This window comes from Mobula birostris, chromosome 2 (genome assembly GCF_030028105.1).
Source record: "Mobula birostris isolate sMobBir1 chromosome 2, sMobBir1.hap1, whole genome shotgun sequence".
Taxonomy (NCBI): domain Eukaryota; kingdom Metazoa; phylum Chordata; class Chondrichthyes; order Myliobatiformes; family Myliobatidae; genus Mobula; species Mobula birostris.
Window position 1 is genome coordinate 28,319,448 of NC_092371.1, and position 13,980 is coordinate 28,333,427.

General features: G+C 36.3%; 1 protein-coding gene across 8 annotated transcripts in view; it reads left to right on the forward strand.

The window, feature by feature from the left end:
- Positions 1–13,980, forward strand: part of pcif1 (phosphorylated CTD interacting factor 1) — a 138,997-nt gene that overhangs the window by 18,903 nt on the left and 106,114 nt on the right. For all 8 annotated transcript variants that reach the window (XR_011882704.1, XR_011882703.1, XR_011882705.1 and 5 more), the window contains one exon: positions 3,933–4,057. Coding sequence is in view for 5 of the 8 variants with exons in the window: in XM_072239253.1 (XP_072095354.1) it covers positions 3,933–4,057 (125 nt within the window). In the remaining 3 variants the exon portion in view is untranslated. The remainder of the gene's footprint in view (positions 1–3,932; positions 4,058–13,980) is intronic.

Below are 13,980 nucleotides of genomic sequence, written 5' to 3' on the forward strand. Positions count from 1 at the left end.
TATGCTGCTTTGTCACCATCTTTGATTTGCCTAACAATATTGGTGGTGTCAGCAAACTTAAATGGGGCATTGGAGCTATACTTAGCCTCACAGTCATAAGTAAAAAAACAAGTAGAGCAGGGGGCTAAACTCACAGCCTTGTGGTGCACATGTGCTGATGGTGAGTGTGAGGAGTCATTGTTGCCAATCCATACTAACTGGGGTCTGTAAGTGAGGAAATCAAGGTCCAGTTGCACAGAGGTATCAAAGCCTAGGCTTTGGGCTTAATGATTAATTTCATGGGGATGATAGCGTTGAATGCTGAGCTGTAGTCATTGAAGAGCATCCTGATAAGTGCAACTTCACGGTCCAGATGTGAAGAGCCAATGAAATGGAATCTGCTGTTGCCCTGTTGTGTTGGTAGGCAAATTGGAGCGGATCCAAGTCACTCCTCAGGGAGGAATTGATATGCTTCATGACCAACCCCTCAAAGCACTTCATCGTAGTGGATGTAAGTGCTACTGGATGATAGTCATTGAGGGAGGTTACCATGTTTTTCTTGGGTGCCGGTATGATTAAGTCCTGCTTGAAGCAAGTGGATACCTCAAACTATTGAAGCGAGAGGTTAAAATTGTCAATTAACAATCCACTTTTTTGAAACTTTTTGAATTTGTATCTAGTAAAATAGATGCCAGTAATTGACGTAGTATATTTGGACTTTCAGAATGTCTTCATAAAAGCTGCTGTACAAAAGATTATTAAATAGGGAAAAATTTGAAGTGGGTTGAAAATTGGTTATTGGGCAGAAATCTAGAGAAATGAAAGAATAAACTGTGTTAGGAGGTAATAACCAGTAGGGTGTCACAGGGATTAGCCCCAGCTGTTCCCAAGCTATTATTACTGATTTGGATACAGGGGTCAAGTGTAATGTATCCCAGGTGAGCTGCAGATATAAAATTGGATGATATTTTGAGGATATAGTTAGTAAATAGACAGTGATACGGAAGTTGAAATATAAATGTGTAAAATAATTAGGTGATCCTGTTTAGTATTCTGATAAATTGAAAGTTATCGATGTTACAGAAATCATTTGAAGTTAACATGCAAATACAGCAAAATATAGGAAAGTAAATGTAGTTCTGATGAAGGTTCTCAAGCTTGAATTATTAACTCTTTCCATAGATACTGCCTGTCCTATTGTTGTTTCTAGCAATATCTTTTTAATTTAGACAAATGTTACATTGTCCTTAATTGCAAGAAGATTTGAGTACAAGATGTCTTGCTCCATTTATTTCAAGCCTTTTTGAGATTGCATGTAGAATATTTTGTACAAGTCTGATCTCCTTACCCAAGAGAAGACAATCTTGTGATAGAGGAAGTTTAGCAAGGGTTTAGTTTGATTCTTGCAATGACAAGTTTGTTACATGAGGACAGACAGTCTAGAATTTAGGACAGTAGGAGTGATCTCATTCAAGTATTTACAATTCTTATGGGGCTTGGGTAGATAGAAATCTGATATTTCTGAAGTTTGAGGTGTTTAGAACCAGGGATCAATCTCAAAATAATAGTTAAGACTGTCAGGAGAGGAATGAGAAGACGTTTCTTCACCCAGAGCATTATGGATGTTTCCAATTTATTACCTAATAGGATTCAGTTGCTGATTATTTTTAAAGACGTAGGTTGATATACTTCTTATATTCAGGGATTTAAGGAAATGGAGTTGGTTAGCATAGAATATGTTGAAATATAGGGCTGGCAGTAGTGTTCTTCTGGTGTTTATAGCATTTTTTGGATTCAACTGAAAATGGAGTCAAAAACAAATTAATATGTCAACAGCATGAACTCAACGTCATCAAATGAAGTATCACTGACCTGTAATATTGATTCTGTTTCCATAGATGCACTCTGACTTGCTGCATGTTTATGACATTTTCTTTTGTTTTCTTGATGTATATCTGCAGTTTGTCCTTGAGAGACTGGAGAGAATTGGCCTGTTTTAGGCAATTGGCAAATTGCAAGTGCAAAGATAGAGGGTTGTGTAATTTTATTTTATCAATGTTCAGTTATTTATACTTTTATACCTAGTCCCAAGTTGCATAAAGGTAGCTTTCTGATTTGGTAATTCATGTGAAGATTATCAAAGGCCACTGGGACTCCACTGAGAATTCTCACTGTTGAGAGAAGTCGTTCTTTGTTTAGATAGTATTTAAAAGTAGAGGACTGTTGATAATTCAGTTATTTTATGTTGGGTCTCTCAGGGAATGAGATGTTAAAATGAGACCCCACCTGCAGTTGCAGATGGTCATAAGTTCCCATGGGTTTATTTGCAAAACAGGAAAATTTTGATGTATTTGCCCATATTTTTCTATCAGCCCTCGTTACCAAGAAGTACACAGTCATGTTTCTCAATGTCTTTGGGGTTCTTCCTGGAGTTTGTGTAAGGTGCTATGTACAATAAATTTCATGACATATTCCAGTGATATTAAACCTAATTCTGATGTGTTTATGCTTTTGACTTTGAAACCTCTTGTGACATATTTGCAGATCTGAAATGTTGGAAGGTATTAATGGTTAGGGATTTTCCAGTTGTGAAAAATGCTGAATTTGAGTATGTTTTAAAAAGGCTTCTGTTAAGTTTCTTTGAGACCAGATACAGACATTAGCAAGGTGAAATGTTGTCTTTAATGCTTGTTTAATGCTACATTTTTTGAATTTCTTTGTCTTTTAAGGATTGATTTTTGCATGACAGCCAATTTATAAATAATCACATTCTTGCTTCGGGCTTTTCAACATTTTTATTGGTTGGGAAACAAGTATTGACTTGGAAAAACCATGATCTCTATTATTGCAGTTAATCTCCTTATAAAGATGTTGTTTATTAGTCTTAAATATCTTCATTTGTTCTAACCCATCTACGTGATGCACTCAAAACTTTGTCGATTCTGTTTGTCATAATATTCTATTTATATCATATATTTGCTCATTGTATTGTTTGCATTTATCAAACAAGCAGTGATTGGTTCCAAAGAAACTGCTAAGTTATTTATCTGATTAGATCAAGGCTTGTGCTTCTTTTGTATCCAGGTGTATGGACCATTATATGAATACTCTGCTACATCTCATGATGTGAAAATGCATGGAGTGTAGTTAGATGTTCACCTTTTTGCTTCTGTAAATAGTGAAGTTATTGTGTGTTCCTGACTTACAGTAGACTGTAATTGCCTTTATATGAAGATTTTGGGTGTGCTTTAGCTTTTCCAGCTGGTATCTGGCACAGATTTTATAAATTTTATTTTTTTTATTCCTTTAAGTGTTGGTCAAAACTCACAAACTTAACCTTTGACTTGATGTTGTATTGCTATCTGAAATGAATCTTGAATTGGGTAGGAGTGAACTTTCTGCAGTTTACAAGTTAGCAGTTGTTAACATGCATGATGTAACAACTTAATTGGTGATAAACAGAAAGTGAGCTAATAGTGATAAACATTATTCTTTTAAATCTGACCCACTTGTATCTAAGCTCCAGTTAAATGTTAAATTGGATAATTTCAGCTTGGTTTTGTGTACGTGGACTGGGAAGAATGAAAAGGACCAGGCAGTCCATTACACTCATGTACAGTCCTGTACATGAGTGAATATGAGCTTTGTGATCTCTATCACAAAAGTCTCCAGAGGGGTAGAATGAAAATTGGCAGAGGAATAGAACAGAGGATGCATGTCCAATCTACTATACTTCAGTTTGCTAGACAAGCTTTAAAACTTTAATCTCAGTGCATCTGGCACTTCATTAAGTTGCATAGAGCATTATTTTCAAATTCTTAGCTAACCTGGTAAAAACAAGATGGCGTGACCTCACCTTGACTAATCTTTGGTTAAAGTAAATTTTATGTGTCATTGACAGTTCATTTCACTTCATTTTTAATTAATTTTAATCTTGAATGTATTCCTTTCAGATGAGCTGGTGCAGGCAGGATGGTCAAAGTGTTGGAGTAGGAGAGAAAACAGGCCATATTACTTCAATAAGTTTACCAACCAGTCACTGTGGGAAATGCCTGTGTTTGGACAGCATGACATCATTGTAAGTAACCAAATTCTTAACCTGCATCATGTAAGTCTTGAACCTCTTGGTCAAACCATCACTCTCCCGTTTTTAGCTTCAAAGACCAGCAGGGCATAATGCTAATGCAAAGAGTATAGATTGCAGGTGAGTTTGTAATTAGATATCTTCCCTGACTGGGTCCCCTGTTAATAAGTACTGGTAAATAAAGAGTTGTTGCCTCTCTGCGCTTGGTGTTTATTGTGTTTAATATTAACAATAAGACCTGTGAATTTTTGGTTGTCAGGATATTATAAAATGATTAAAACCAAATATTTGTTCCGTGGTGATTCTTCATGATCTGAATCCAGCTTGTTCCAGAATGTTGAAAACAAACACAAGCCTCAAATATTCTAATAGGTAATAATGTGATAGTTATGTTAGCTTTGATTCCATTTTATAGAAACTATTGTTAATTTTTTTTTACTGTAATCACTGACTTATCTAATTTTGTAGAATTTTTGTATGCATTTTATGTATTGCTAATTTATTTATTATTTCTCGCTTTTTGTATTTGCAGTTGTTGTCTTTTGCACACTTGTAGAGTGCCTAAGTTGATGCAGTCTTTCATTGATTCTATTATGGTTATTATTCTGTTATGGATTTATAGAGTACGGCTGCAAGAAAATGAATCACAGAGTAGTATATGGTGACATATAAGTACTTCGATAATAAATTTACTTTGAACTTTGATAGTGTAAGAAAATCAACCTGCGGGAGGTCAGTCATGATGTTTATGAATGGTGGAGCAGGCTCAAAGGGCCAAGTAGAGTACTCTTGTATCATATTCTCGCAAAAATATTCAATGCCAGTTGTTTTTCTGTCTTCCATGTTTCTTCAACTGCTCTCGATGGTCAAAGTTTTGTTTTTATTTTCTGTTCTGCATCCTCTTTAGTTGTGTTATTTCTGGATCTAGCTTTTGCATCGTACTTTTTCAGTAAGCAAGTCTTTTATTGCATATACTTTAGCTTGACAATTCATGGTTCACTTTTCCAGATTCAGAAAACTCTATTGTTTTTGTGATGAAAGTCTCTTTGAATCCTGCACATCCCTCTATGATCTATTTCAATTTTGCTTTGTTTATTACATTTTCAGTCATAATTTCAAAGACTAACAAAAACTTGTTAGGTTAAACCGACAGTGTTGTCAATCTACAATCATAAGTCTTGCATAAGAACTTTACAACAATATAAGTAGTAATGGATTCCTGATTACCATACCGAGTGTACAGCAAGGCTATATTTTCACCCTATGTATTCATCAGTGAACAAATTTTGCCAGATCCCTCAGAGCTTCACTGGAATAATGGTATTTGGAGGAAGAGGAATTGACCGTCTTTGTTTCGGAAATAATATTGAAGTAATAATTGCAATTGCAGAGAGCTAAAGGAAATAATAGAAAACATGCACAAAAGTGCAACAAAATATAGAATGAAAATTATTGCTGAGGAGAAATGACATAAGATTGCAGTAATAAAATAAAAATGGCACAGAGCAACCATCACACATGCAGGTACCTTGAAAGTGAAAATGTTATGCTATGTTTTTGGCCAGCTAGCAAAATTTAAACAAATCTGAATTAGAAAAAATCAGAGTGATAACAAAATTTCAGCCTCAATCTGCTCTCGAGACTTTAACCACTTGTTTGGTTGCAAGACTTGGACCATCTGGAAGATTGGAAATGCAATACTTCATAAGACTTCAACGTAGACCATAACACTGAACGTAGAACAAATGAATACACTACAGATCAAATCAGGCTTATTAGCAAGTAAGAGTTCTTGTACAAAATTATAAGACTGATGTGGAACAAAAAAAGCCTCGGAACCTGTACTATTACCATCCTGTGGTGTGCTGTGGACTGATGGGGGAAGATGTTAAACAACTGATTTTAACCTTGAATGTAGAACAAGAGTGGATAAAGGCAGGAATGAATAGAACATATGAACAGAGAACATAGAATACTACAGCACAGTACAGGCCCTTCGGCCCACATTGTTGTACCAACCCTCAAACCCTGCCTCCCATATAACCCTCCACCTTAAATTCCTCCATATACCTGTCTAGTAGTCTCTTAAATTTCACTAGTGTATCTGCCTCCACCACTGACTCAGGCAGTGCATTCCATGCACCAACCACTCTCTGAGTCAAAAACCTTCCTCTAATATCCCCCTTGAACTTCCCACACCTTACCTTAAAGCCATGTCCTGTTGTATTGAGCAGTGGTGCCCTGAGGAAGAGGCGCTGGCTATCCACTCTATCTATACCTCTTAATATCTTGTATAACTCTATCATGTCTCCTCTCATCCTCCTTCTCTCCAAAGAGTAAATCCCTAGCTCCCTTAATCTCTGATCATAATCCATACTCTCTAAGCCAGGCAGCATCCTGGTAAATCTCCTCTGTACCCTTTCCAATGCTTCCACATCCTTCCTATAGTGAGGCGACCAGAACTGGACACAGTACTCCAAGTGTGGCCTAACCGGAGCTTTATAGAGCTGCATCATTACCTCGCGACTCCTAAACTCTATCCCTCGACTTATGAAAGCTAACACCCCATAAGCTTTCTTAACTACCCTATCTACCTGCGGCTCGATGGAGTAATACATAAGTTTTGTGGCTGCCTTTACTTCCTCCTTTTCCCCAGTTTAAACCTTGGATTTTTAACTTTTATTTCTCGGATCTTAGAGGGAAATAGTTGTCATTATGTCATATCCTTGAAGAAGTAGAAAGTTGCCTTTTGAATCCAGCAATGGAAAGGGAAAAACTTTGAAAGAAAAATCAGAAGATATGCCTGTCTGGGCTGAGCGTTTGGAACATGCATTGATGGCTCTCGACAACAAAATGGACAATAACACTTCTGAGTTGAAGTCGTTCCGACAGAGTTTTCAGACAATTGAGGAAAATATTATTTCCTTGAATACTGAGTTTAAAGAATCGAAATGTCAGATTGTGGATATTTCAACCTGCTTGGAACCAGCTCATGGTAAAATTGTTGATTTAGAGGTGAAGTCTCGTCGGAATAATATACGAATTATCGGACTCAAGGAAGGTTCTGAGAGTGGGAATTTATTGGACTATTTTGCGAATTTGTTTCAATCTTTGTTTCCGGATATTCTACCTCAACCTCCCAATATTGAAAGAGCTCATAGAATTTTCATATCGAATTCCCAGACCTCAGGTAAATCTCGGCCTATTTTGGTCAACTTTCTTTGCTTTAAAGTTAAAGATCAAATTATAAAATGAGCAAGGAAACAGAGGGTTTTTAAATTTAACAGTTCCAAGGTCCGTTTTTACAAGGATTATCCACAGGAAATTATGGAACAGCGGATCAAATTTGCCCCAGCAATGCAAACTGCTTATGAAAAGGGACTCTTTCCATCGCTTCGCTACCCCGCAAGATTAAAATTATTTCCTAAAGATTCTACACCTCGTGTGTTTTCGGAATCCCAAGCAGCATTGGACTTTGTTAACTCTATTGTGGAGTCGGCTGATGGATGAAGGACATTTGGGTTGCTGAATAATTTTCTGAAAGGAAACAGGCTTTGAAGATTTTTGATATGCTGAAGATTTCCTTTGATCGATGAACTGTTCAAAGAAGAGGTGAACTTCTTGGTTTGACTAATGAATTACTTTTTTGAAGTCTGTTTGGTATATGGAGTGAACTAACACAGTGGTCAGATTATTAAACGCAAACAACAGGAATTCTGCAGATGCTGGAAATTCAAGTAACTAACTGGTTTGATTATCTGCTTTCTTCCTTTTTTATTAATTAAGTGATAGCTTTCATAGTTTATATAGACTCTTTCTTATATAGTGAGGAGTGTTTAGAATAGATAATTAGCTTTAGTTTTAAGCTAAACCATAGAAACTACAGCACAGAAACAGGCCTTTTGGCCCTTCTTGGCTGTGCCGAAGCATTTTCTGCCTAGTCCCACTGACCTGCACACGGACCATATCCCTCCATACACCTCCCATCCATGTATCTGTCCAATTTATTCTTAAATGTTAAAAAAGAACCCGCATTTACCACCTCGTCTGGCAGCTCATTCCATACTCCCACCACTCTGTGTGAAGAAGCCCTCCCAATGTTCCCTTTAAACTTTTCCCCCCTCACCCTTAACCCATGTCCTCTGGTTTTTTTCTCCCCTTGCCTCAGTGGAAAAAGCCTGCTTGCATTCACTCTATCTATACCCATCATAATTTTATATACCTCTATCAAATCTCCCCTCAATCTTCCACGCTCCAGGGAATAAAGTCCTAACCTATTCAACCTTTCTCTGTAACTGAGTTTCTCAAGTCCGGGCAACATCCTTGTAAACTTTCTCTGCACTCTTTCAACCTTATTTATATCCTTCCTGTAATTTGGTGACCAAAACTGAACACAATACTCCAGATTTGGCCTCACCAATGCCTTCTACAACCTCATCATAACATTCCAGCTCTAATACGCAATACTTTGATTAATAAAGGCCAATGTACCAAAAGCTCTCTTTACGACCCTATCTACCTGTGACGCTACTTTTAGGGAATTTTGTATCTGTATTCCCAGATCCCTCTGTTCCACTGCACTCCTCAGTCCCTGTATGTTCTACCTTGGTTTGTCCTTCCAACGTGCAACACCTCACACTTGTCTGTATTAAACTCCATCTGCAATTTTTCAGCCCATTTTCCGGCTGGTCCAAGTCCCTCTGCAGGCTCTGAAAACCTTCCTCACTGTCTACTACACCTCCAATCTTTGTATCATCAGCAAATTTGCTGATCCAATTTACCACATTATCATCCAGATCATTGATATAGATGACAAATAACAGTGGACCCAGCACTGATCCCTGTGGCACACCACTAGTCACAGGCCTCCACTCGGAGAAGCAATTCTCTACTACCACTCTTTGGCTTCTTCCATTGAGCCAATGTCTAATCCAATTTACCACCTCTCCATGTATACCTAGCGACTGAATTTTCCTAACTAACCTCCCATGCGGGACCCTTGTCAAAGGCCTTACTGAAGTCCATGTAGACAATATCCACTGCCTTCCCTTCATCCACTTTCCTGGTAACCTCCTCGAAAAACTCCAATAGATTGGTCAAACATGACCTACCACGCACAAAGCCATGTTGACTCTCCCTAATAAGTCCCTGTCTATTCAAATGCTTGTAGATTCTGTCTCTTAGTACTCCCTCCAATAACTTACCTACTACCGACGTTAAACTTACTGGCCTATAATTTCCGGGATTACTTTTTGATCCTTTTTTAAACAACGGAACAACATGAGCCACTCTCCAATCCTCCGGCACCTCACCTGTAGACAGCGACATTTTAAATATTTCTGCCAGGGCCCCTGCAATTTCAACACTAGTCTCCTTCAAGGTCCGAGGGAACACCCTGTCAGGCCCCGGGGATTTATCCACTTTAATTTTCCTCAAGACAGCAAGGACCTCCTCCTTTTCGATCTGTACAGTTTCCATGATCTCACTACTTGTTTCCCTTAATTCCATAGACTTCATGCCAGTTTCCTTAGTAAATACAGACGCAAAAAACCTATTTAAGATCTCCCCCATTTCCTTTGGTTCCGCACATAGCCAACCACTCTGATCTTCAAGAGGACCAATTTTATCCCTTACAATCCTTTTGCTCTTAATATATCTGTAAAAGCTCTTTGGATTATCCTTCACTTTGACTGCCAAGACAACCTCATGTCTTCTTTTAGCCCTCCTGATTTCTTTCTTAAGTATTTTCTTGCACTTCTTATACTCCTCAAGCACCTTATTTACTCCCTGCTTCGTATACATGTCATACAACTCCCTCTTCTTCTTTATCAGAGTTGCAATATCCCTTGAGAACCAAGGTTCCTTATTCCTATTCACTTTGCGTTTAATCCTGACAGGAACATACAAATTCTGCACTCTCAAAATTTCTCCTTTGAAGGCTTCCCACCTACCGATCACATCCTTGCCAGAGAAAAGGAATAATGGTGCCTTTTTCTTGTTAGAGATTGTATTGTTTAGGTTTAATAGTGTTGTTTTGACGATTCTGGAGACTGTTTTTGCATTCCTAGTTTATTTTCAATGATTAACTATAAACTTTTTTTTCTGCTTCTCTGCTGGGCTTTCTTATCTTAGGCTCAAGTGTTTTCTTTGTAAAGGGGAGGGGGGAATTGGGAGAAAAATTTTAAAATCACTATTTATATTGAGCGGCACACGGAGTTCTGCTTTTCTCTTTGGGGAGGAATTCTAGCTTTTTCCTTCCTTTTTGCCGGATTTCTACCTTTTGGGATGGGGGGAGGATTTAGTGCTTTTCTTGCAATTTGGGGTTTATTATAGGATTTCTTTTTCAGGTTTTTTTCCCATTATGGAGCTCCAGAGCATGCGTGTTTTCTATAGATTCATCACTGCCACCTTTGATTAGGCCACGATGGTATGCGTGTATTTTCGTGTTTAAAATAATATTCTATAATATTCTAAACAGATAAACGTTATTAGTTGGAACGTACGTGGCTGGAATCACCCTATTAAGCAAAAGAAGACTTTTAAAATTATTAACCGATTCCAGCCCGATATAATTTTTGTTCAAGAAACGCATATCAGAATGGGCGATCAAAATAGATTTTTTAAAATGTGGAAGGGCCTTCAATATCATGCTACTTGTCAAAATAAAACAAAGGGAGTATCTATTGTTATTAAAGCTAATATTTTATTTATCCAAGAAGATATCGTCTCAGATGTCAATGGTAGATTTTTAATTATTAAAAGAACAATTGGTAATAGAAAAATTGTCTTGGTTAATCTATATGGTCCTAATGTAGATGATCGTATTTTTAAAAATATATTTGGTTTATTACCAGACAAATGAATATATGCTGCTGATGGGAGGTGACTTCAACTGTTGTTTAAACCTTTTGATTGACAAGAGTTCAACCAATCAGCAGCTTCCGAGTTGTTCAGCATCACTAATTAATTCCTTTTTAATTGATTATGGTTTGATAGAAATCTGGAGAAATCTACATCCTAATGATAGAGATTATTCTTTTTATTCACATGTCCATAAAAAATACTCGCGAATTGATTATTTTATAGCTAATTTCCGATTTTTGTCCAAAGTCCAGAAATGTGAATATAATGCTATTGCTGTCTTGGATCATGCACCTTTAAGCTTAACTTTTGAATTGAATGATGTTAGTAATGTAAACTTGCCTTGGCGTTTTCCAGAAAACTTGTTACAAAGTTTGGACTTTGTCAAATTTATGGAGATTCAAATAAAAGATTTTTTTCTTTTTAATAATACAGAAAATATGTGGAAATTGATTATATGGGATACATTTAAAGCGTATTTGCGAGGTCAGATAATCTCCTATTTGGCTAAGCTTAAGAAACAGACAAAAATAGAGTTAGATAGGATTTCAAAACAAATTAAAGACTTGGATAACATTTATGCAGTTTCTCCTAATATTGATTTATTTAAACAAAGGGTTGAACTTCAATCACAATATAATTTATTATTAACTTATCCTATTGAAAGAAATTTGCTTAAATTAAAAAGTCAATTTTTTGTGTTTGGAGATAAAACTGAAAGCAGTTAGAGCTAAAAGATGAATTTTTAAAATTCGTAAGGGAGATGGTTGTTTAGCTTGTAACTATGAAGATACTAATAAAATTTTTCAAGACTTATTACGGTGAACTCTATAAATCTCAGTTTCCAGCTGATCCTTTTAAAATGAATGCCTTTTTACAAAAGATTGATTTTCCTAGAATATCTTTTGAAGATCAACAAATTCTTGATACTCCTTTTACTGAAAGAGAAATTCAGAAAGCTGTTTTTTTTTCAATACAGTCTGGTAAAGCTCCTGGACTTGATGGTTTTTCTGTAGGATTTTATAAAAAATTTGAAAATTTGCTTACTCCTTATACGTTGGAAATGTTTAAAGATTCTTTTTTGTTAGGAGAGTTACCTTCTACATTTTAGGAGCTTCTTTACCTGTACAACTAGCCAAAATTTCTATTTTAAATATTAATCCTATGATTAAGCAGTCATTACGAATTTGGTACCAGTTTCGTAAGTTTTTTGATCTTAAAAAATTTAACCTTCTTAGTTTAATTTATCGAAACTATTTATTTAAACCTTCACTTAGTGATCCTACCTTTTCTCTTTGGAGGAATAAAGGAATTTATTCCTTTATGGATTTGTTTCAAGAAGGCAGATTGATATCCTTTGAGAAATTAGTAACTAAATACTCTCTTTCATACTCATAGTTCTTGCAATATCTTCAGGTCAGACATTTCTTACAAGAATATTTGAGTAATTTTCCATATATACAAGATTCTGACCTGTTAGACACTATTTTAAAAATCAACCCTTTATTGAAAGATTTTATTGGGAAAATTTATAATTTACTATTACAGCAGGATAATTATCCTCTATTTAAGATTAAGCAAGATGGGGAAAGAGAGCTTAGCATGACCTTGATAACAGAGGATTGGTTGCGAATTTTGAAGTTGGTAAACTCTTCTTCGATTTGCGCCAGTCCTTCTTTGATTCAATTTAAAATTGTACATCGTTATTATTTGACAAAGGAGAGACTGTCTAAAATATTTCCTAATGTTAATACTCAGTGTGATAGATGTAAAACTGAGATAGCTACATTGACGTATATGTTTTGGTCGTGTTCTGTACTGAAACGGTTTTGGAAATCTATTTTTTCTAGAATTTCTAAAGCTTTAAAAATTAATTTACAACCTAATAAATTGACAGTTTTGTTTGGTATAATTCCTCAATATATTCATGGTATTTCTATATCAGACCAATATGTAATTGAATTTGTTACATTATTGGCTAGAAGGGCTATTTTATTAAAATGGAAAGATGCTTCTGCTCCCACTTTGATAGAATGGTTCTCTCAGGTGATGTTATGTCTTAGTTTGGAAAAAATCAGAAATCAAACTCTCTCGATTTGACTTTGAGAAAAGGTGGGGCTCTTTTGCCTGCTACTATCATTTGATTTGAGTTAATTAAGATGGTTCCCTTCTGATTCTTGGGTAAATGGATTTGGTTGGCGGATTGATGTCTTTTTTTTTTATATAGAAGCTTGTATGGCGTATAGCTCCGGGTTTGTGCTCCAAATGGGTTTTTTCCCTTGTTTTCTTTTGCTTGTTAGCTGGTTGTTTTTTTTTGTTTTAGTTAGTAGGCGTTCTTTTTTCCTCCTTTCTCTTTTAAAAAAAAATAGCTTTAATGTTTTTTTTTAAAATTATTATTATTATTGATATACTGTTTAGTTTGGTTAATAGTTTGACTCTTATACATATTGATATATTGACTTGATTACTTTTAATGTATATTTCTTTATTGTCAATTTTCAATAATAATTAATAAAGATTTAAAAATGAAAATAATCCATACTCTCTAAACCAGGCAGCATCCTAGTAAATCTCCTCTGTACCCTTTCCAATGCTTCCACATCCTTCCTATAGTGAGGCGACCAGAACTGGACACAGTACTCCAAGTGTGGCCTAACTAGAGTTTTATAGAGTTGCATCATTACCTCGCAACTCTTAAACTCTGTCCCTCGACTTATGAAAGCTAACACCCCATAAGCTTTCTTAACTACCCTATCTACCTGTGAGGCAACTTTCAGGGATCTGTGGACATGTACCCTCAGATCCCTCAGCTCTTCCACACTACCAAGTATCCTGCCGCTTACTTTGTACTCTGCCTTGGAGTTTGTCCTTCCAATGTGTACCACCTTACTCTTCTCTGGGTTGAACTCCATCTGCCACTTCTCAGCCCACTTCTGCATCCTATCAATGTCTGTCTGCAAGCTTCGACAATCCTCTACACTATCCACAACACAACCAACCTTTGTGTCGTCTGCAAACTTGCCACCCACCCTTCTACCCCCATATCCAGGCCGTTA